The 25,563-nt window shown below is 36.5% G+C and overlaps 1 protein-coding gene across 17 annotated transcripts in view; it reads left to right on the forward strand.

Annotated features, from left to right (window-relative positions):
- Positions 1-25,563, forward strand: part of PTPRK (protein tyrosine phosphatase receptor type K) — a 604,334-nt gene that overhangs the window by 313,233 nt on the left and 265,538 nt on the right. For all 17 annotated transcript variants that reach the window (XM_089332697.1, XM_089332699.1, XM_089332700.1 and 14 more), the window contains exon 6: positions 10,033-10,207. In XM_089332697.1, coding sequence (XP_089188823.1) covers positions 10,033-10,207 — 175 coding nt within the window. The remainder of the gene's footprint in view (positions 1-10,032; positions 10,208-25,563) is intronic.

Genomic DNA, 25,563 nt, shown 5'->3' on the forward strand with positions numbered 1-25,563 from the left:
ATTACAGAATTTGGGAAAATGTAATAGTGAAGTAATAATGACACCTTTCTAAATTTCCTTATTTTTTTTAATGCCAGTCAAAAAATTTGTTTTCTCATTTTCTATTTGGAACTAATCTATATATTAGAAATCATTGCTTGCCTTTTTACCTCTTGCAACCTCTGTAATTACACATAAGTGATCCTAAGAGTGAAAGATGAGAAGGTCTTTCAATTCCTTTTGACTCTTTTTAGCCTTAATAAAAGTTTACTAAGACAGTTTGAAGCCTGTGTTCAAATTAAACCTCTGGGTGGTCCTGGAATCCATGAGGGGGAGTTAATCTATGAGAGAGAGGGAGTTAATCTATGAGAATGCCTTTAGCCTGGGCTTCCTGTGTCACCTGTGGCTCACAGAGTAGTAGTAAAAGGGGTGTGAACCATGTCTCTTGTGCTTTACTTGTAAACTGCTCTGGACCTGAATTGACAAAGAAATACTAGCCTTCTAGTTAATTCTGATTTTCTCTGTTTATCCTCTGTTTAAGCAGTTGCGATTTTTTTTCTGTGTATATCTTGGTTTGCAATTAATTCTGCTCCACTTAAGAGACTGTGCTCCATTTGGCAGCTAATAGCGATCACTCTTGTCAGTTCTGTTTTTCCTTGGACCATTGATTTATTCTAGTTGCTGGCATTATATTATCCCAGCAGGGCTTTTTATAAAGAATTCTGCTCATAGGTCTTGGGATGAAATTGTTGACCATGTATAATGGGTTATCAGGTTTAAATTCAACCTACTGGCATTTGGAGAAGAATGTGTTTATGTAACAGTGGATTTCAGAAAGTTTAATCATACTCAAATTTTAGGATTCTTCAATATTCTTGAAGTCATTTTGTCTGTGTATATATGGCTTTCTACCATGAAGACTTCAGTGATTTATGGATATAGTGTATTACTTTTCTTCGTTAATAATTTATAAATTCTAGTTTTAATGTCTATAGATTACATAATTGATTTTAAATGAGTAATGTGCAGAATCTTCTATACCCTCATTATCTATCCCTGGAGAAAGAGTGAAATCTCGGCAGCCCTTGAAGCTCAAGGATTTCTTCTTATAGATACCTATAAACAATTTACTGCTCTTTGTGTATAGGAATAATGTACTCTCCTGGTATTTGTAGAGCTGTCTTTTAAGTGTATTTTCTAGATGTGTCACATCAAGTGCTGTACAAGTTTCCCATTGAGCTCCTGTGATCAGTTTTAGAACATGGGTCCTTGACAGAAAATCACACATATGTAATATGACTGAAAGAATTTTTTGAACACCACACTTGTCAAAAAGAAAGCTTTACAAACAATTACAGAGGTCAGAGGCTTCTTCCGTGTATATGCTGTATTCCAAATACAACGGAATTATCTTCTTCCTTTAAATATAACCACTACCATAACTTTAACCCTTGTAATTTTTCTTCATTCACATATGCATCCCTATACACTATAGTTTAGTCTTTTCTATTTAAAACAATATAGGTCTTTTGTATTTGCATCTGATCTATAAGTTTATACTCATTTGTCTCTGCAGTTTGTTGAGAAACCTAGGTCAAGGGACATTTAACTTCCCACAGTCTACATTTTGCTGGTTGCATAGTAATGCACTCTTCAGTTCAGGAAGTTCCTGTTGAATTTCCTACATCTTGTATTTCCTACAAGTTGGCAGTCAGATTCAGGGTCATGTTTGGTCTCTCAGCCGCAGTATAGGTGGCACTTGGTGTAATTACAGAGGGCACAAAATATATCTGGTCTTTCTTTTTGTGATCTTGGCAGCAGCAGCTGATGATTAATGCCTAAATTCTTTTCTGGAAGTTGTAATTTGTAATATTCTGTTGCTTCTTAATTATTTCTTTTGTATTTGTTTAGTTGATGAAAAGATACATCTTCACTTTGCCTTGTACAGAGTTTAGTTTTCCCATAGTACAGTTCCCTATGGTAAGGGAGGATAAATGTTCCAATGTGTGCTTTGTATACTAGTTTCCATGTGATGATTTGGTTGCTGAAATCCTCTATACATAAACTGATTTTTTTTTCTTTCTATGTCATTATGATTTCATTGACTTAAACATATATAATAGACTTAATTCATTACAGTTATTACTTTTAATAAATCTCAAATTGACCTATCTTTGGCCAGTGGAAACCTTTGTTCAGTTTGACTCCTGAGTCCTTTTGACATGACCTTAGCAGTCTTGGAGAGCTTCCTTGATTCTTGCTGTTATGAGATATTCCATTTTCTTTTCCAAAATATGGAGTCATTTTTCAGAGTGCACCAGTTTGGTTTGGTGAGAGATTGTACTGTAACTCCATATGATATGTGCTGAGGGATAGTCATTGCTTAACTTCTTCAGTGAATAGAGTTAAGAAATATATACAGTTATACCTAAAATAAAATGCCTAATGAATTATTGATGTTTCAAATTCAAGGTTAAAGATTTTCACTTAATATTTTCTTTGTTACAGCTTTCAGTTGCAATGATTTTTTCCCACACAGATACTTTGGTAGTCAATGACATAATTCAAGATAGGTTTAGAGTATGTTATAATTACTTATTTATTTTATTTAATGGTATTTTGAGTATTTTTTACCATAGCACCATTGTCAGCATTTAGCTTTTGCATATGTACATACTCTCATTATTATTTCTTTTATTAGTCTTAGTTCAGAATATAACTTAAGTTTTTAATGTTCAATATCTGGGTATATGTCATATCTTTCTAGTAATTTTGAATGTCTGAAGGTCATTGATAGCATCTTTCTCAGGAATGCTCATAGGAATAATATTCTCTGAGTATTTAGATGTTGATAATAGTTTTTCTGTGCCCTTGATTCTCAAAGTCAGTTTTACAGGATGTAAAATCTTTCATTCACATTTTCTTTCCTTAAGTAACTAAAATGTGTTATTTCATTTTCTTCTCACGGTAAACCTTTGATGACAAAATCATTTTCTTTTCCTTATAGGTCATGTATCCATATTCTCTATATATTCACACAATATTTTTCCTATTTATTTAAAATCTCTAGTTTCATTAGAGTATCTGTCACTATAGATCATTCTGAGTTAGGTGTATGGTACATTTTTTCATTCTATGGTTTATAAATATTTTTCAAGTTTCAGAATTTTTTAAATTATAATTTTTGATACTTTTCCTGTCCTCTTGCTTCAAGTATACTTGTTATTTGCGTTTTATTTTGTCTGTTGATCATCATTAATATTCATTTTCTTATAGATCCTTTTGATTCTGCTTAATTTTAGATTAAAATATTTTCATATTCTGTTTTGATAAAGGAACCATCTGTTGAATTTATTTACTTTAGTTATTCATAATTACTAAATGGGATTTTCTTTCATTCCTTATATTTTCTGAGTTTTTTCTGTCATTTTGTTGTTGAGTTTTATTAATTGAAATTTATATCATTTTTCCATTAATTGAAAGAGAGAGAGAGAGATATACAAGAGAGACAGAGATCAATATATCCCATTCTGTAGTTGACTCGCCAGGTACCTTCAATAACTGGGGCTGGGCCAGGTATTCCATTCAGGTCTCCCACTTGGGTGGCAGGAACCCATATACTTGTTACCATCCACTATCTCCCTGATGCTTAGCAGGAAGTTGGATCAGAAATGGAGGTGGAACTCAATCCCAAACACTCCAGTAGGGGTTGTGGGTATCCCAAGAAGGGCCTTGACTTAATAGGACAATATCTATTCCTCTTTTAGCTTATCTAAGATACTAGGCTGCAGTTTTCATCTGTTGCATGAGCATGTTTTTCTGACTTACTTTCAGAGGCTCTGAGGACCATACTCTGTTCTTCTTTTTATTTAATTTTATAATAATTTTATATGGGATATGAGTATCTTGCTTTTAAGATTTATTCATTTATTTGAAAGTTAACAGAGAGGGCAGGGAGACACAGAGACAGTACATCTGCTGGTTTACTCCCCAAATGGCTGCAGTGGCCAGGGCTAGGCAAAGCCAAAGCCAGGAGCAAGGAGATTCATTCAGTTCTCCAACGTGGGCGGAGGAGTCCAAGCACATGGGCCCTCTTCTGCTGCTTTCCCGGGTACATCAGCAGGGAGCTGGATTGGAAGTAGAGCAGCTGGGATTTGAACCATTACTCACATTTAATGTTCCAGTAATAATAATGGTGACAAAATTTGAGAATAGTTATTATATCTATGAAACAGTAAAAATTATACAGATCTCATATAACAGGCAAACCCTAGTAAGCAACACTTAGGTTTTGGGGATTGATTCAGCTGATTGTTGCATCATTCACTTCAACTCTAGTTAGCTGTAGTCGTGCACATTTACTTTGGAGTTAGTTTTGGGAAAAAAAACAACAATAACAGTGATGAGCATTGACCACTCATAGGCAGTTTTTTTGATGCCGTTCAACAGAGAGTTAAACACCAAACATAAGAAAATTGTTTCTTCCCTGGTCTTGCAATTTTACGAAGATGGAGGAGTTACATATTATATTCTCAGAAGAGGCAGTGAAAAATAAGTAAAACAATAAATTTAATTCAATATTTTCTTTAAGTCAATAGAGTGAAATAATCTCTGCAAGTGTTCTAAGTGCCACATTATTTAATTTAAAAGTAAATTGGATTAGTTTTATCCCTCAAGCTTTGAGAGGAGAAGCTGAATAAACTATACCATATTTTAACTCTACCAGTCTTTCCACTTAGGGTATTCGGAGACTGAAAGTAACAGAAAACCAGACATACAATTTCACTTAACAGTAATTGCTCAGAGAAGGGGCTTGGAGAGTTGATGACACCATTTTAGAGACTTGATCAAGAACCTGCTTCTTCCTCCCTAATGTGCTGTTGTTAGTGCATCAGCATTTCCCTTGGATTCATCCCCTTATGGTGACAAGTCAACTCTTCCAATTTTTGCCCTGACATAGAGAAAAAGAAAAGGGAAGCCACATTCTCATGTGCCTTCTTGGAAGTGATGACATGTTGCCAAAAATGACCTATTTCTGTCATATATACTTGCTGGAATCAGGGCACATGCCCATTCTAAACATGTCACTCTTAATGCACTTGATTAATAACATGGTTGGAATAGACACTGGGGAATCAATCAGTATTTCCACAATACTGCTTTATGTCACAGAATGAACCTGTCCAGTGAACACTGCAAGCACCCTTTGTGATGAAGCTCTCCAAATTTAATAGAAGAGTAATGACTCTTAGGATTCTCAGTGGCTTGCTCTGCTAAGTGACAAATTCTAGCTACTTGTGCTGGAGACAAAGTAAATAAGAAAGTGTAAGATGGACCTGGAGGTGAAAAAGGAGCAGTAAGAACCAAAGTTCTAGGTTAATATACTTGGACCATATAATTCTCAGATTCAATTGTCAGGACTTCTCGGGCTGGGGGTTTGGGGGGACTTTTTGCAATGGAGAAATCATATATTAAAAAAAAAACAACAAATCTCAAAGCAGAAACACAAAAACATAACAGAGAACTGAGGTAAACTTCAAAAGTTCGTGGGAAATGGAAATTAAAATGTTTATTTTGGTGTAAAATGTTTTTGAAAACTATGCATATGAACAGTCTTCAGAAAATTCATGGAAATATATATGATGAAAAAGCTATACCTGGATTCCAAACAATTTTTGCAACAAAAGAGGCATAATCTCTTAATTCTATTTTCCTCCAGCTTTATGAATTACCATCATTTATTCAAACAACGATACATAACAGGAATTTATGTGTATTTCTTATATCCTTGTTTATGGCTTGCCTACTGTGATGAATTGAAAACTTGCAGTCAGATAAATACCTAGTATTTATTGTTGTCTTATGTAATGTACATGTTATGAACTGCAACATTTAAATGTAGGTTATTACTAGAATTTGAGTAAACAAAACTATGTTTAGTACAATAAATTACATTTTCTCATTGTAACAATGCATTTATTGCGGCTTAATAGCAAATACCCATATACTGGGTGTGGCCTGGGAAAGCATTAGAAGATGGCCCAAGTCCTTGGGCCCCTGCACCCATATGGGAGACCCGGAAGAAGCTCCTGGCTCCTGGCTTCAGATCGGTGCAGCTCCGGCTGTTGCGGCCAATTAGGGAGTGAACCATTGGATGGAAGACCGACCTCCCTCTCTCTCTCTCTCTCTCTGCCTCTCCTTCTCTCTGTGTAACTCTGCCTTTCAAATAAATAAATAAATCTTTAAAATATAAATATATATATGTAAAACATGAACTCCTACTTTCAAAATGATTTATTTAAAAATATATTTATTTATTTGTTTTGAAAGAGTTACAAGAGAGAGAAGGTGAGAGAGAGAGAGAGAGAGAGAGAGAGAGAGAGAGAGGAGAGAGATCCATCCACTGGTTCAGGTCCCAAGTGGCCACAATGGCCATGGCTAGGTCAAACCAAAATCTTGGAGCTTCATCTGGGTCTCACATGTGAGCAGCAGGGACCCAAACAATTTGGCCATCTTCTGCTACTTTTCCAGGCCATTAGCAGGGAGCTGGATCAGAAGTGGAGCAGCAAGGACACAAGTCATCGCCCACATGGGATGCCGGCATTAAAGGTGGTGGCTTTACCTGCTATGCCATGATGCTAGTCCCTTTCAGAATGATTTCTTTGGATGATATAGTATCTGTTATAGATATTAGAAAATTTGGCTAATATATTTTATAGTAATATTTTATGGAGTTTAAAGAATGCGTTATTTAATTTGAAAGTTGGGACACACATACACACACACACACAGAGCAGGGGAGAGAAGAGGGGTGTAGGGAAAGAGAGAGGTATTTTCCATTTGCTGGGAACCTGGACCTCAATCCAGGTATCCTAAATGGATGGCTCTAGTATTTGATCCATCATCAGTTTCCTAGCAGAGTGCACATTAACAGGACTCAAAATTGGAAGCAAAAGAGCCAGAACTGAAACCAGGCTCTCTAACCTGGGATTAAGAAGTTCCAAGTATTATCTTAAGCACTCAGCCAAATGCCATCTCAATTTTTCATGGCCTTTTGAGATTTCATTCAGGACACTGCCAGCAAGAGTTGAAAGGGAAACGTCTATAACCTGAAGGGATCTGAAGTTAAGGCAAAAAGGAAGAAGATGCTGTGAAGTCATTGTGAAAATCACAGCAGAATGTTAATAGCTCCTAGTCTCTGTTTTTAGTTAACACAGATTTTTCATACAAACAAATGACTGATTTCAGAAAAAGGAGTTTTAAAATAGGTGTAAAGAAATGGTGCAAATCCGATTTTGGCAATGATTATATTACATAAAGTTACAAAAATCCAAAATTCTTTAAGATTAGTGAACACCCCTTTGGAATGACTGGTTATAAACTAAAGGATCAGAAAGTGAGGCCTTACTGATAATGTTTTGGGGGAAAGCATCCCATGGGCAATTATTCTGGAGGGAACTATCATAGCGTAAGGATTTGGATTTTATAATTCAGTAAAAGAGGGTGTGGGACATCATTGACTCCGGGTTGAGTTTGGGGATCCTGACAGTTGTTAGAACTAGGGTGTGAGGATAAGTTGGTCTATGCATAATCCCAGTGACTGGGGATAATATTTGGATATAATGGGAATTCTAGAAGTTGAGAGATGGTTGGGTGGCAAAGTAGAAGCGTAGTCTGCCACTGAGGAACTGGGTGTGGATAGATCTCCCTGAGGAGTCTCTAAGGTAGTAGAGGAAAATGTGTTCTCTTTTGATTAAGTTGCATTCTAAGAAAAGGGCCAGTGAAGGTGAACAAATGGAATCATGTATTCAAAGGCAAACATTAGTCATTCTCTCTTCACAAGAGAAAGATTTTTTGAAAGGCATATTGTTAAAAGATGGGGGTGGGTATGTGAAGGTGTGAGAGAATCCAGAAAACAAGACAGGCAGGAGGAACTGGATAATCCTTCAGAGGAACTTAAAAATATAAATATTTAAATATAAATATAAAAGACAAATACTGTGAGTACTGCTGTGTACATTAGGGAGTGGTGGTGAGTCATGATCTTCCTTGAGGTTAGAAAGATAGTCTGGAAATGATGTGTGAATTGAGAAAACACAGGCTGAAATTTATATGGATAGTTGAGCTGATTTTATGGATTTATATTTCATCGATAAGCTACTTTTAAATGTAAGCTGTTTTTTCTCCTCATTGTTAGGAGAATGGACAAGAGTTCTCGGTGTGAATATCATGGAATGGGTTGGTGAGCAGAAAAGAATGTAGTTGAGACTTTGTGTCTTTAAATATGTATGTATGATACACCTACACATATATGTGTATGATGCATACTACATTTATATATCATTTCAGATGTAGAGTCAAGACTTCATTTTAGGATCTGACAATTGTTAAAGCAGTATAGTGCCTCCTTTAAAATCCACAAAAAATAGAAAAGTTAATCATTATGTTCTTAGAATTGTAAATACAGATACATGGAATCTGTTAAAAACTAATTAAGAATTAAAATTTTAAAAATTTAAAAATATAAAACAATAAAGTAGCGACGAATGTGCCACAACCCTAATATATTTTATGTTGATATTTTGAATTCATGTTAGGGATTTTAACTTTTTTAAAGGATTTCTTTTTATTAATTTTTTTAAGATTTATACATGTCTACATTTAATACTAGTCAGTAGAAGGCTGAAGCCTGTAAGTAATAGAAAATTATAACGTAATTTACACCATAGACATTAACAAATGCTGCAAATCAGCAGTTAGGTGTTTGTTGAGGACATGTCTGTTTCAGGTTTTCTCATGCACTCTTCAACCTAGTTTGCTTAGTTTAGCAGTTACCTTGTAGTTACTGAGTGCATAAAATACAGATTATTGTCTACTCCTCATGATTTATATTATCCACTATTGTGATTCTGAGTTCCACCTGTTTGTCCATACCTCCTTGATGCAAGAGTGATTCAAATGCAGGAATTTGGAGGTGGAATTGCTTGGCTCTGTGGATTGTGCATCCTCAACTTTACAGAAGAGTAGCAAACTATTTTCTGAAATTGCTGTTACCCTTTATGCTTATGGCCTTATTTTACACTTGACAGTTCTAAATTTTAGGTTGACAGTTTGCTTTCATGGTTATTAGACATATATATTTTTTGCTTTTTATTGCCTGTCTGTTTTTTAATTGAGTTGTTTATCTTCTGTCTTATTGAACTGTAAAAGATCTTTACATATCCTAGCTGTTTATCATGTGATGGCCATTTCCTTGACAAATAGCCTATCATGGTTTCTGGCTTGTTTTTGTCACTTTATCTATGATATATTTTAACCTATAGAAGTTACAAATTTTATCATAGTTGTATTTTTTTAGTCATTTCCTTTATAGGTTACTTCTATTGGTCTTACATGAGAGACTCTGATAACATAAATGTGTTATCTCTTATTTTGAAAATGGATAAGTATGATTGTAATTTGTAGGCTTTTCAGATTACTCATTCTAAAACATATAAATTGGTTGTCATTCTTGCCAAAGACATAGAGGTTCACAAATAGTGCAGATTTGGTACAGAGTCTAACTTATTCAGTATTTTACTGTCCTTTGATGGCAAGCATATCCACTGGGAATATGGAAGCTTAGGTCGTATGCATATGCTATCCACTGGGAATTCACAGACGCATAGGTCATGTGCTTGCTCTCCTGATGGTGATAAATATATTATATATGGCACATGCAGTATAGTATAAGCACTCAATGAAGTTTTTTTATATACTTTGTTGAGAATGGGGTACTGAGTCATTTGTCTTGGAATCGTTAACTCTCCTATTAATTAATGCACTCTGATATAGTAGCAAAAAACTAAGTGTTGGTCCTGCGTCCAAGGATACCATACCATGTCATATCCTGTTCCTGATTAAATGACACTAGTAAAAATTTGTGGTTCTACCTACACATTTGGCTTCTTATTTTGCAAGAAGAATAATTTATCACAGATATTGCTTGCTAAGATGCTTTAGATTTATGGTAAGGTTAAAAACCTGTTTTTAAAGATTGGTTTCTGTTTGCAGAGACGAAATGGGGAAGATATACCAGTAGCCCAGACTAAGAACATTAATCACAGAAGATTTGCTGCTTCCTTTAGATTGCAAGAAGTGACAAAAACCGACCAGGATTTGTATCGCTGTGTAACTCAGTCAGAACGAGGTTCCGGTGTATCCAATTTTGCTCAACTTATTGTTAGAGGTAAAGTAAAATTGTTTGCATTTCATGAAATTGCATGGCTTTATTTGAACAAAAGCATCTGCATAGATATTTTGATTGATTTTTAACACCATAATGTTCTTCATCTCAGGTTACTATAAAGAACACATCATTATAGGTTGGATAATTTCTTAAGGTACAATTAAAAGTGTAAAGTCAGTCTATCAGTTTTCCAACAAGTGTTTTCTAGCAAAAGGAATCTATTAAATAATGCTCTATTAGGGCAAATGATATTAAAATGCTTTATTTCATACTGTTCTTATCTAGTTTGCACTTAACACCTGTTCTTCCTGTTTAAGACAACTCTGCAGATAATATTTTTATTCTTCTAAGCCTATAGAAATGAGGTAAAGGTCAAAGGTTCTGTTACAATGTACAGCTGTAAATTTTACCAATATCAAAACATGGTAGTACATGCTTATTGCTGGTGGAATTTTAGAAGTTAGAACTGCTAAAAGATCCTTGTTAATATTTCCTGTATTACTAGAGGAATGTAAGGGATTATGACATGGTACTACATACATACATGGATTTCTGGAAAAAATATGGAAAAGTGCAACACATACATATTCCATTCATGCAGAGTTTACTGAATCCCTGTTATATTCCAGGCATTGTTAGAGTTTGTAGATATATAATTGTAAGTAAAGCACAAAATTCATGCCCACATGGAGCTTAACATTGAAGTATGTTGAACATACTATATAAAAAGGTATTGAAAATGTAGTGTCAAGTCATGGTGTGTGTTTTGAAGTAAAATGAAAAGTAGGCCTCTTTGAGAAGACACAAATTAAGCTGAAACCTTAACAAAAAGAAATTTGGTCATGAAAACTTGGAAGTTTTTTTAAGGAGAAATTTGAAAGACCCCATTGCAAACAACTAAAGTGGACTGAGATTTGTCAGAAGTATCAGGGAAAGCATGGATGAGTAAGTCCTATTCAAGATAGGATCTTAAGGTTGAGAGACAGGTGAATTCTGTGGATTTAGGAGTAGTGGTGAGAGGAAGAAGCACCAGCGGGTAGAAAGAGCATTTGTGCCAATGCCCAATGGCTAGAAGGATGTGAGATCCCTCCATATTCACATCAATATATTTTTAATGCTTAAGAGAAAATAGTTTTTAAGATTAACTTGATTTTAGAATGTTACTCTTTCATGTTTTTAGAGAAAGCCGAATTAAAATTCAGGCTATTGATAATTTGTCCACAAAAGTCTAATGATTGACTGAGACAGAATATTACTCCATGTTTTTCTTTCACCCACGCTTTCTCCCTCTCTTTCTCCCTCATTTCCTTCCTCCCTCCCTCCCTCCCTCCCTTCCTCCCTTCTATCTATGTTTCTTTCTATTTGAGAGTGAGAAAGAAGTGAGGTGAGGGTGGGAAAAAGAGGATCCACTGGGTCACTCCCCAGATGCCTGTGTTGGCCTAACCAACCTGGGATATGAGAATGTAATCTAGGTCTCTCACAGGGACCCAACTCCTTGAACCAGACTTTTCTGTGTTTGCCAGACTTAGCACTTGCAGGAAGCTAAGCTGGAGTCAGCAAGCCGGAACCAGGACTCAGACAAGGTTCTTTGATGGGGGGAATGGGCATGGCAACCGATGGTGTTAACCAGTAAGCCCAAATGCCCACTGCATACCTCAAGTTTTTGATTCAAACAGTGGACTTCATCTTTTCCATCACAAGTTTCTTTCACATTCACATTACTTGATATAGTTAGCCTATTGAATGCTTTTTTTTTCTAGAAAGACTATAGTCCATCAGGAAAAAAAAGTATCTCTGTATGTTGAATATATTTTTAGTAAAATGTCTCTCGTGTTTCTGTATGAGCGCATGTCCCCTGAATAAATTCCTACCATCACAGCCTTTCTTCATTTCATAGTAAAGTATTGTGGTGTTTGTCTCTAATGTTCAGGCAGAGAGGTGATTTATCACATGTTCATATATACATGTGTATTTATGCTTGTGGAGCCCTGTTTGGTATTTCTGTCACCTGATCTTAATTTTGAAAGCCTGAAGTTATCCTTGTGTAGTCATCAGAGTGATTAGTACGCTATGGATATACGAAAATGATCATGCTATTATGCCATGCCGACCGTATCTTCTAGTACTGTCTGTACATTGTTAGTATGCAACCACTGAAAGAAATGGTATCTTAATAGTGCCTCTAGAGTTACAGTTATATGGAATAATATATGCATACATAATATAACCGTAAGTATTCGTAGTAGTTTACATTCAAGAGTGAGGGAGTGGCCCCACAGTATATTTATTGGATGGGTTGTAGATGACAGAATTGATATACATGTGCTCTTATATCTATGTGGTTATTCATTTTAGATGGTCACTATCTGCCTGTTTTTTTTTTTTAAAAAGAGAATATTTTGTCATTGTTAAATATACCTTGTTTATTATCACAGGTAAGTAAATTTTACCGGTTTATCACAGTCTGGGTTTGCTTATCTGGAGATAATTGCATTACAGCTGTTCTAGGAGTTTTATTTGTAAAATAGTTAACTATTTCCATGAAGTTTATAAAGGGAGAATTTTTCATTTTCATTGAAAATAATTTTGACTTCTTCTTCTTTTTTTTTTTTTTTTTTTTACATTTACTTATTGGAGAGGTAGAGTTACGGAGAGAAGGAGACTCAGAGAAAGGTCTTCCATCCACTGGTTCACTCCCCAAATGGCTGTTGCCATGGCTGCAGCTAAGCTGGTCTGAAGCCAGCAGCAATGAGTTCCTGCTGGGTTTTCCATGAAGGAGCAGGGATCCAAGCAATTAGACCATCTTCCGCAGCTTTCCCAGCTTGATAGCAGGGAACTGGATACGAAGTGGAACAACTGAAACAGGAACCAGTACCCCTATGGGATGCCGCAGGCAGTGGCTTAGCCTATTATTCAACAGCACTGGCCTCTTGACTTCTTTTTTTATTTTTTAAGTTCTACCATTTTATCTATGTTTTATTTTTGATTTTGTGATAGAAAAGTTAGTTAAAATATGGTGGTGCTTTGAAAATGTTATCCTGAGGTTGCTAATATTGTGGAAATATATTTTTGATAGTTTTGTCAACTTTATATTTTTCAACTGTGTTTTTAATTTAAAAAATCCATCTGAAAGGCAGGAAGAGAGTGAGAGCAAGTGAGATAGAGAGAGAGAATACCTCTGTTTACTTGTTTACTCCCCAGATATTCATGATGGCTGGGGCAGGGCTAGGGCCAAAGCTGAGAGCCATGAACTCTGTTCAGGTCTTCCGCATGAGTAGGAGGAAGCTAATTACTTGAGCCATCACTGCTGTCTTCCAGGGTCTACGTTAGCAGGAAGCTGACGTCAGAAACCAGAGCCAAGACTCAAACCCACATACTCTGTTTAGGACGCAGGCATCTTACCTGCGTAGCTAAATGCTGCTGCTATCAACATGCTTCAGTTTGTGCTGTGTCTCATATGTAAAGGTGTTACTTTGCTTACTGTTTTATTTCAAAACCAATTTAGAAGAATAAATTTTCTCGTTTATCTGGATAACCAAGAAATAAATACTGCTAACCAAAAATATACCCGTGGGTGTCAGCTGTCCTGGTGTTGAAATAGTGCTGTGAATTAACTATGATGACAGGTCCTATCTCTCATTGGCACTTTCAAAGCTGACATCCTGTTACATGGATAGAAAAGATGGTAATTTTAAAGGAAATTTTGGGGGCAGTGATATGAATGGTCTTTAATAAGAGCTGGCATACTATTGCCTGTTGTCAAAGATGACCCATGGGTAAGAGTTTATTAGTGCATTTTCTTCCAAACTAAAAGTGACAGGGTATGCTTAAGGCTTTTTTTTTTTAATGTTGCTGTTTGTTATAAATGAAAATTTCACTGCAGAATTCTTGTACTGAAGAGTATTGATCCATGTGTTCCCACGGCCAGAAGAAGAACAGTATTATATTATGAAACAGAATTTACTTTGTCAAGACTTTAGCATTGCTTCCAGGTCATTTTGAGTAATGATAAAGTCTGGAGCCTCTGAAAGACAATCTTTATTGACAAAGAAGTTTTCATAGAGATGAGATGAATACCAGATATTTTTGTTCAATGATTCCACAAAATTGAAGTATGAAAAAATCTGAAATAGCTTCCAACAGAGAAGTACTAACTTTTTAGTCTAATTATATTATAGATTTGTTTTGCTGATTCTCTTCTTTCTCTTCCTGTCCAAATCAAAGACTCACTTATATCTCTAATCAACTGACCCACAACAAACTCTATAAAATTCTTTGGTTGCCTCAACTAAGGCATGATTTCTATTCAAGATTTTTTTTTTTTAATTTTTTTTTTTTTTTTTTTTTTTGACAGGCAGAGTGGACAGTGAGAGAGAGAGACAGAGAGAAAGGTCTTCCTTTGCCGTTGGGTCACCCTCCAATGGCCGCCGCGGCCGGCGCGCTGCGGCCGGCGCACCACGCTGATCCGATGGCAGGAGCCAGGAGCCAGGTGCTTTTCCTGGTCTCCCATGGGGTGCAGGGCCCAAGCACCTGGGCCATCCTCCACTGCACTCCCTGGCCACAGCAGAGAGCTGGCCTGGAAGAGGGGCAACCGGGACAGAATCCGGCGCCCCAACCGGGACTAGAACCCGGTGTGCCGGCGCCGCTAGGCGGAGGATTAGCCTAGTGAGCCGCGGCGCCGGCCTTCAAAATTGTTTTTGTATCACCTGTGACTTCAGTAGTATTTTATTTTTTTTTTTGAAAATCTAAAATTACAGTTTTTGTTTGTCATCATTAATGTTTAGGCTTTTAAATTACTATTATGACTACCAGTGTTGTAGTGCAATGAGTTACGGCATCCCATCTGAGTGCTGGTCCAGGCCATTGCAGTCATTTGGAGAATGAACCAATGGATAAGAGATCCTCTCTCCCTCCCTCCCTCCCTCCCTCCCTCCCTCTTCCTCCCTCCCCTCCCCCCATCACTCACTCACTCCTTGTTTCTCTGTAATTCTGCCTTTTAAATAAATCAGTATTTTTTAAAAATTAGGGTCAGCAACATTTTGCCATTATCAAAATGCTCTAGACATACAAGGTAAACAGTTAATCTATTCTCTATTTCCAGTGAAAAACAGAGACTCATAGCTGAAAATTGGGGTGAATATGAATGCATTTATTCTCTTAATTCCGAGTAGCTTTTTAGCCTTACTCAGGCTTGGTTTTTAAAATCCTAAGAAATTCTGATTGATGTCAATACTTCATACTTCCTTTGGTAAGAGAGTATAAGCTAGTTAAAAAGTACTAGTATTTACTGACTTTGGTGATTGGAAGGCGAAGAGATCATGATCAAGGATCTAGATTTTTTTTAGTTCATTCTAATTAAGGAAACATGTTAGGAGAAGGTATAACTTAATCTTGGGGAATAGACAGAGTTTGGAATATGATAATATTGGAGAAGGGTGTTACCTTAGTAAGTATCAGTGTGGATCATAGGTAATCAGTGGGATCACAGCTTATTTGGTCAGTGATGAGCCATTAATGGAATCACTAGCTTACTACCAGGTAACTCCTAAGTGCGTGTAGAAAGGAAGAAATCAAAACGAACTGCATTTGAACTTTTCAGATGCTCTTTTTATAGCAGTTATTACTTTGTGTTTCATATAAGAAGCCTATGTAGTTCATGTTTGTTTGCTTCAGAACAAAGCATGATTTTTACATAAAAATGCTTTTTCTCAGACCTAAGAAATAAAATTGTTGAAGCCCAAGCAGTTTGGCCCTGAAAGATACAGAACATGGGTGATGAGCCACATATCCCTTTCACTGATGGATGCAGTGAAGTTTGCAGACATACAGAGGTGGTGATGCCAATTTATTTTATTGTATCTGAATCAGTCATTTTTCTTTCTCACTTACTTAGTAAGGTTGAATTTAAATTATATGAAATATTTTTCACTTGAAAAGTATTCGTAATTTGACCAACTTTCTAGTATAGTGTGATAGTATTTTTGTACATGCCAGTTTAAAATTTTCTGCATATTTATTATTTTTATATTAGAGCAAGGACATAGGGAAAGCAGAATACATGAAATACTTTACTAATAATTTTACTAAGTTGGTGGGTAAAGGTGATAGAATTCCTGGCTTGAGACCTTTAGGAGTCCACTTAACACCTTCTAGTATTATTTTTAAATTAGTTTTCTAAGCAAGTTGTCAGACTCATGATTTAATGTACAGTTTTTTTTTTTTTTAACTTAAGGTAACTTGAAGCCTCATTTTCTTTGTTTTTATTGTGAAAGTATTCAACTTGACAAAAGTTTGAAGTTGAGAAAATGCAATTTAAACACTCATGTTTTATAAAATCCAGTATACAATTAAAGTCTTAGAATATATTGATAATCCACATACTGATTGTCTCCAGATACTTCCTTTTTTAAGATTTATTTTATTTATGTGAAAAAGAGTTACAGAGTGAAGTAGAGACAGGGAGAGAGGTCTTCCAGCTGCTGATTCACTCCCCAAATAGCCGCAATGGCTGGAGCTAAGCCAATCTGAAGCCAGGAGCCAGGAGCTTCTTACAGGTCTCCCACATGGGTAAAGGGGTCAAAGGACTTGGGCCGTTCTCAGCTGTTTTGCCAGGCACATTAGCAGATGGGAAGTGGAGCAGCCAGGACTCAAACTGGCACCCAAATGGGGTGCCAGTGCTTCAGGCCAGGGCTTTAACCCACTGCGCCACAGTGCTGCCCACCCTCCCCCTACTTCTTTAGTAGGACAGAAGTTAAGTTGGTGGATAGTGAATGTCACAAATTTGGAGGAGACTGCAAATTGTGTTGTGTTTAAAATTTTTTCCTTTGCTCCCCTTGGGTATGATAAAAGAAACATTTGGAATCTCCTCTCACTCATAGTGCCTACTTGGAATTCAGATGAGTTAGTGTTTAAGATGTCTGGCACACATTTTACGTATTCTAAGTAGCAAAAGCATACTAGTTGTTCTTGTTTCATAGTATGCTGATGTACAACCAGACACAGTATTGAATTGTTCATATGATGCATTTAGGAATGCTTCTTCAAAGTTGAAAAAACATGAAAAATAATGGTCATATTTATGTTTATTTAAAAGTAGTAGAGAAATGATGCCTTTTAAATTTAGTATTGCTATTGACTGGTCTGTATTGTTACTGACCTGAATTAACTACTTCTGGAGATCATTATTTTAAACAGTTTCCCTTATTATTTTTCTCTTCTTCTGAGTTTCTTTATAGCCTCTCTACCAAAGTGGGAGAATGTAGTACATGTTTTTGCCTAAGTAATTATTTTCATTTCATTTTTTTCTTTTCTCAGTTTGCTGTAAATGTAAAAATGTGGTGAGAGTCTTTTCCAAAGGATGTCTGAGTGTGTTTCCTGAGGTTATTCACATGTTTAGGTCAATATAATATTTAACAGTTGAGGTCACTATGCTTTAGAGTGAATCTTTGGGAAACTGGCTTTCCTTGGAGCTTTCTTTAAAGAATTTGCTTGTCAAGGAGGAAGCTGAATCATTTGCATGCCAAATGATGCTTGTTGGGGAGACTGATGGAATTTAACTCAAGAATACTAATAGTAGATCTATACTGTCCTAACAAGCCTTTCAATCTTCTTCCGGTGGAGTTTCTGATCAATGTAATTTATGTAATTTGTGCCCACTTTTACCTAGGGACTTATATATACTTCATAGACCAACAGTTTCTTTGCAATTTATATTCACCTCCCTTTTCACATTTTTGTGTTTTCTTATTTCAAACAAACAAACAAAACAGCAGAGTCAATTTGAGGTAAGATATTTCCTTCTCTCTGGGTTCCTTGGCAACTTCATTGCAAAATCATCTAGCAGCCTTTGTTGAGTATTTAATGTTAACAAGCAAGGGGGAGTGGCATTGTGGAGCAGCTACCTCATGGGACAGCAACATCCCATATTAGCGCTGGTCCAATTTGGATCCAGCTCCCTGCAAATGCACCTGGGAAGGCAGCAAAAGATGACCCCAGCACATGGGCCATTGGAATGGGCCCTGTTTTTTTTTTTGTTTGTTTGTTTTTTTTGGTTTTTGGTTTTTTGGTTTTTTGGTTTTTTGTTTTGGTGGGGCGGGGAATGCAAGAACTTCATTGAGAGAAAAGTACAGTGAAATCTGTTGAAAGCTTGAGAGAGAGGGCGGGGGTGGGGGGAACTTGGACACCTCCCCTCAGGTGCAGGACCAAGTTCAGAGTGGATTCTTTCTGGATTTTGTACTCAAGCTGCTTCTTTCTTTCAGCTGGTTGTCAGCAGAGATCAACCTTCCTTATCTTAGATCCATGCCTTGACATTCTCAGTGGTGTCACTGGTTTTGACCTCAAGAGTGATGGTATCAGGTGCTTCGCAAAAATCTGCATGGCACCTCTAGGCCAGGCCTCCCTTATGGATAGCCAGACACAGAACCCCATTCTGGTCTCTCACATGGCTAGCAAACCAAATGGCTTATGGTTTCAGCCTGGATCAACCCCCAGGGGTCATTTGGGGAGTGATTGAGCAGTGGACTATCTCCCTGTGTGGTCTCTCTTTCTTTCTCTATTACTCTTTCAAATAAGTAAATAAGTCTCTAAAAAATAACAAAACAAGAATAAGCTCTAAAAAGTACTAAAGACATAAACAAGAGTGTCAAATTGTTAAGTCAACAACAGGAGTCACTGTGTACTTACTTCTCATGTGGGATCTGTCCTTAGTGTGTTGTCCAATGTGAAGTAATGCTATAACTAGTACTGAAACAGTATTTTACACTTTGTATATCTGTGTGGGTGCAAACTGATGGAATCTTTACTTAATATATACTAAATTGATCTTTTGTATATAAAGAGAATTGAAAATGAAAAAAAAAAGTACTAAAGAGATATCATACTTTGTCTCAGCCTTCAAACAGCTTATAATTTAACCATATAGGAAAGTATAAAATTATTGACTGTCTTGTTACTGAATTTTGACTTAAATTTTGGTCACATTTTTAGTCTGACAAGGAAAAATGGATTCCCTAACAAATAAAAAATACCTTACCAAAGCAACTCTTCATTAAAATCCTTTATTCAGCTATAATGTGGTAGATAATGTTATACAGGGGAGTGTTATAAACTGTTAATTGAACAGAAACTCTGCTGCTCACAGATTGGAATCAATGAGTGAGGGCAGAGAGATAATTCAGTGTTCAGTAGTATATTGAGTAAAAATGATGATGTAAGTGTTACGGTGGAACATTACTGCATTGTTTGTAGTCTGGAATCTCTTTCACTCTTTTCCAGTTCATCTTCAAGGGAGTCAGTGATAGCAAGGTTCCCTTCAGTATATGACCTACAAGTGAGTTTGTATTTAGCTTTGCAGTTAGCATAAATTGTTTGCCACTGAATTGTTCACATCTCAAAAAGATTTGGCTAATAGACATTCAGGTCAGGAATCTGAAACTCATAGTATATAGAAATATGTAGAAATCAGAAAATAATCATGAAATGTTAGGTAGAAGTCTTAAAAAGAAGGAGGCCAATAATGTATTTACTTTGCATGAAAAAAATCAGTGAAAATGAAGTTGTTCAAAATTTAGCACAGAAAGCACTTTCCTTTCCATCTCGGTTAAGACAAATGTTATTTTTTCTCATTTTCTAAGAAACATTTAGTTTAGTACAAACTTAAAGCAAGTATAAGATTAGCAAACAGAGTACAGATAGATAAACATTTATATCTTAAGACATAAATGAAATCAAATGAAGATGAAGTGGTCCTTAGCATGGATTATGTTTAGTTCAGAAAGTAGTTTTTAGGACAAAAAAAGGGAGCATTGTATCATGTCAGTATTAAAAATGAGGAATTGGTTGACTACATATTGGTCAGAGATGAAATAATATAGTAAAATATGTGGAAGCATTTCACAACATATCAAAGTACAGCAACCTCTTATGCACAATTGCCTTGTTGTAATGTTTGATTTTTTTGAGAAATTATGCTGCATTGATGCATTCTCATCCTGTAGGAGTTACAGGGACAGAGATTCTTTTAAATTTCTTTTAAATTTTATTTTTATTTTTAAAAAATTTATGTATTTGAAAGAGTTACAGGGAGGGAGGGAGTGGGTTCATGTGGGAGGGGGAGAGGAGAGAGAGAGAGAGAGAATAAGAATGAGAATGAGAGAGAGAATCTTCCATCTGCTGATTTAGTCCCCAAGTGGCCACAATAGCCAGGACTAGGGAAGCCAAAACCAGGAGCCTTGATCACCATCCAGGTCTCCTACATGAGTGGCAGGGGCCCAAGCACTTGGGCCAACTGCCACTGCTTTCCCTGACACATTACCAAGGAGCTGGATCAGAAGTGGAGCAACCAGATCTAGAGCAGGTGCTCATGTGCAATGCTGGCATTAAAGTGGGCAACTGAACCTTCTGTGCCACAACACTGGCCTCTCTTTTTAAACTTTAGTAAGAAGCTTAGAACATATATTTCCTTTGTTCTCCACTTTCTTCTTTCTGAGTTCTAAACTAAGGAAACATTTTGTTTTTCTTCTGTTTTGTGTAATTAAGAATCTTAAATTTAGTTGTAATGGTGTAGAATCTGTCATTGTTTTCCAACAAAGAAACAACAAATTAAGAATTACTTTTATCCTAGTGAGAAAGAAATCCTACACATGATTCTTTATATTTTCTAGATTACTTTTGGCATTGTCTTTCATCTTCTTAAACATATGGTAGATGCTATTGCTACTGTTCTTAACATGGTACTATCTCCAGCACTTCCCTTCACATACAGGAAAAAATAAGAATCAGTCATTTTTCTGGTCCAAAGGCATTAAATGATACATCTTCACTCACTTCCTTCATTAATCTGCAACATACTTACTAACTCACACAGACATGCTCCTTTCTTAGGCCTTGCTTCTCTCTCCATTTTCCTTACTTTTTCTCAAAATTATGCAAGCTTTCAGTCTTCCTCCATCCAGGTTTCTTTCTTTTTCTTGCGTTTCCAATAGGATATCTTATTCATAAGTTAGGTGTCTTTTTAGCATAGTCAGGTTTCTGCTCAGTTCTTTTCAGAATACCTTAAGGCCAAATGGCAGTTATTTTATAGTACAGATTTTATTTCATATTTTTCCCTAACATTATTTAATTTTTATGTTTTTTAAAAAATCTTTATGTTATCCTTTCTAAGTATGAACAGGATAGGACAGTTATCTCAATATTTTTACTTTGCTTGGATTACAACAAATAGAAATAACTTTCTGTTTCTATTATTCATTTATCTGTATGTAATTACATATGCTCTGGGCATCCAGCCCTTTCTTTACCTTCACTTCCACCAGTTTGTCTATGGCAGCATCTTATTTTTCCCATACTTTTATCAAAATCTCCTTAATTGTCTCCCTCCATCTGTACTTACCTCTTCCAAATCGGTCTTCACATAGCAGCCAGAGTGCCTTCCTGAAACAGAGTAAGTCAGAATATGCTCTCCCTAGCTCATGCAGTGTCATTACCAGAAGTCTCATCATAGTTGCTGGGGCTCTGTTTGATCTAGCAGTACCCATCTTCTTCAATCTCTCATGTGATTTGCCCGTGCTCACCATATTCAAGCAACTGTGGCAGTCTTTCACATGCCCCAATGAACCATTTTCTCTACTGCTTTACAGTCTTTCCTTTTTTCTTTTTTAAAAAAAGTCTACTTACTTTTATATTTATTTATTTGAAAGGCATAGTGACATTGAGAGGGACATCAGATAGAGAGGAATCATCTATCTGATGGGACAGGTTAGGAAGCCACAAACACCATCCTGGTCTGCCACATGGTGACAGCGACCCAAGTATTGAGCTACCATCTTTTTTTTTTTTTTTTTTGACAGGCAGAGTGGACAGTGAGAGAGAGAGACAGAGAGAGAAAGGTCTTCCTTTTGCCGTTGGTTCACCCTCCAATGGCCGCCGCTGCTGGCATGCTGCTGCTGGTGCACCGCGCTGATCCGAAGGCAGGAGTCAGGTGCTTCTCCTGGTCTCCCATGGGGTGCAGGGCCCAAGCACTTGGGCCATCCTCCACTGCATTCCCGGGCCATAGCAGAGAGCTGGCCTGGAAGGGGGGCAACCGGGACAGAATCCAGCGCCCCGACCCGGACTAGAACCCAGTGTGCCGGCGCTGCTAGGTGGAGGATTAGCCTATTGAGCCACGGCGCCCGTGAGTTACCATCTTTTGCATTCCCAATTGCATTAGCAGGAAGCTGGATCAGAATCAGAGTAGTCAGAACTCAAATCAGCACTCCAATATGGGATACCAGCATAGCAAATGGCAACTGAACATATTGTAACCCAATACTGCCCATCATTTGAAAGTCAGAGAAATTGAGACAGACCTATACAAATAGACAGAGATCTTCCATCTGGTGGTTTACTTTCTAAATGACTGCAACAGTCATGGTTGCAGCAAGCCAATGCAATCCAGATGTCACACAGGTGTGACAAGGACCCAAGTGCGTGAGCCATCATCTGCTGCATCCCAAGGTACACACTAGCAGGAAGCTAAAATTGGGAGTAGAGCTGGGTATGTAGAAGCCTCAAGCAAGACGCCCATCTTAAACTTTACACAAAAATCCACTCAAAATGGATCAAAACCTAATTCTATCACCCAATACCATCAAACTATTAGAGTACATTGGGGAAACCCTGCAAGACATTGGTATAGGCAGAGAGTTCTTGGAAAAGACCCCAGAAGCACAGGCAATCAAAGCCAAAATTGACAAATGGGATTACAGCAAGCTGAGAAGCTTCTGCACTGCAGAGGAAACACTGCTGAATGTATATGGGTAAGTCTTATACTAATTGTAGGGTATCAAGTAAGGATTCAAGCCTGATGAATTGAGCAATAAATACTTAGTGCATAGAAATTTTTTTATTTTGCAAGCTTTCATTTCATAGCCTTTAGCCAGTATTATTAGAAGCTTTCATGTTGTTACAATTAGGATAAAAGCAAATGTATTTAATTAAATGGAAAATTTAAAAAGAGAATCCCAACATAATCAAATACGATGTCATTGTTTTTCTTTATAGCTGACATTATATGCATATTAAAACACATGTATGATACACAATGTGTGTAAATATTTTCCTTTGATGTTTATATAGACTTCTAGCTGGATTTGGGCAGCTGGTTGTGTGATCATCTTTTTCCTCCTTTTTGTAAACATTTTACCTCACAGAAATGAACCAAACTCTCTATAAAGTCTTCTCCATTTTCTCTGCTCTTCAGAATTTGATTGCTTCTGGTAAGAATGCTCTGAGACCTGTCTTCCTCCCTCAGCAATTTGTTAAATGGATTGAAGGATGGGGGGAGTGGAGGCAGAGTAGGGGTCTTTTCTAGAACTTTTGGCGTATCTTACTTCTCCATGTCATTCACTGTTGCTGGTGGTTGGAAAATATTTATTTAAGGGGAGATAAGGAGGTCCCACCTGCACTTGCCATAATTTTCCTATGTTAAAACTCCTTTGACATTTTTGTGCATTGTGCAAGATTGCTAAAAAGTAGTTACCATGACCAGACTGGTTGATGCATGGTAATGATGAAAAGTAGGGTGTTTGGAATTCAGCAAGGATGGTAGAAATGCAAGATGTCAGAGAAGCCGTATATTAAAGAGAATTTGAATTGGAAACTGAATCCCAGTCTGCCACTGGGAACATTTTGATCATTTTGATTTATTAAACTTTTATAACAGCATTCAGACAGAGCTGAATTAAAACCTTTAGTCTTGGATAGTTTATGGTACACTAACCACTGTGTTACTGGTATCATTTTTGAAAGATCTCTTAGCAATCAGTAAAGAGGAAAAAACTGGTGTGTGAAGCACTTATTTTAAATGGCAGTTTTCATTTATATTCTTGCATCCAGCTTTAAGTTCTTTTTTTATTTGCACTGTGTCAGAGACAAACACGTTTTGCAATTCGAACTTGTGAAGTACCTTAAAGTTTTGAATTTTAATATTGAACATGCTTGAAATTCTGATTGATAATTTCACATTGAACTATTACATTTACATATGCTTTGTGTTGTACATCTTTGTGTGTGTCCTTGTGTACACATAGGAATCTGTGTCCTCTATGTCTAGCTTTGTGTTTTTGAGTTTTACAGTTAACATTCACATAGAAATGCTAATGCAGTTCTGAAGCTTTACTTATAAACAGTGCATTTCCCTACAACTGTTGGACTCTTATACATCAGATCTTTTAAAAATTATCGTTCAGTGTCAGCAACTGTAGGTAGTCTTTTCTGAACACTAGTTCTGCAGTAAAGAGAAATCAATTACTATTAGAGAGTCACTGTGGGTAAAAGGCATTACAGGTTCACACTTGGTTTTGCAGCTGAGAGGGGGTACTTAGCCATGAATCAGGAATGATGCAAAAGATGGATGAGACAGAGTTCAAGGAGCAGTAATGTGAGGGTCCAGGACTATCATTCCAAGCTGTCTCAACAGTAATGATGGATGGTTTCGTGGCAAGAAGTAATAATATCAGATGATAAAAGATATATCTCAGCATCTTGAGCCACAGCATACCATCTACCTGATGGAGTTGTGGGGCATAATGATTCCTGATTTGCAACCAAACGGGTTTGCTGCATTTAGCAATCCAAATTTTTGGCAGCTGTGAAGGAAGCAAGTAGCATATCAAACACTCCTGCACATTGTAAATTTAATTACCTCATATTTATGCATAGTAGTTGTTGACAGGAACTTATAAGCTATGCTAATATGGTAGGTAATTTGTTACCTCCAGAAATCACTTTCCATGTGTCTTCTGATCATTATCATGAAACATGATAAATGATCTAGCCCATGAGGTATAAATGAAAATGAAATGGATAATTGGATTCTATGTCTAAATTGTGGCTGGAATAGTCACAGCAATTATAATTGAATTTATCTCATAAAAATGCATTTGGCAATTTATCACTGACCTTTCATCATGTGGAGCCTATGGTGTAAGAAACCACTCTTACTATGACTATAAAACATTATCATAATATAAAAAAATTCTCCTATACTTAAAATTTTGTTTTCTTGCCTTATCCTCCCACATATTTTTAGAGTATCATGCTGAGCTATAATGAGTCTAAGCAATTAATACAAATAATCTTATTTTTATACTGAAAATGTAATGTTTTGCTGTTAACAATGGAATGGTGTAGGAAGAGTACAAGATACCATGAGAATGTTTTTATGAATACATTGTCATTATCTGCACACATCTTTCTGGCAATGATGAATGTGTGTGCTGAAGGTGTTTCTTAGAAGAGGATGTTTCTGAAGTGCTAGGATAAGACAGTTTTTTTATCTTTCCATTTAGAGTTTGTTTTAAATATTCTCAGACTTTGGT

The sequence above is a fragment of the Oryctolagus cuniculus genome, chromosome 5 (genome assembly GCF_051225735.1).
Source record: "Oryctolagus cuniculus isolate XC-2025 breed Fujian yellow rabbit chromosome 5, ASM5122573v1, whole genome shotgun sequence".
NCBI lineage: Eukaryota > Metazoa > Chordata > Mammalia > Lagomorpha > Leporidae > Oryctolagus > Oryctolagus cuniculus.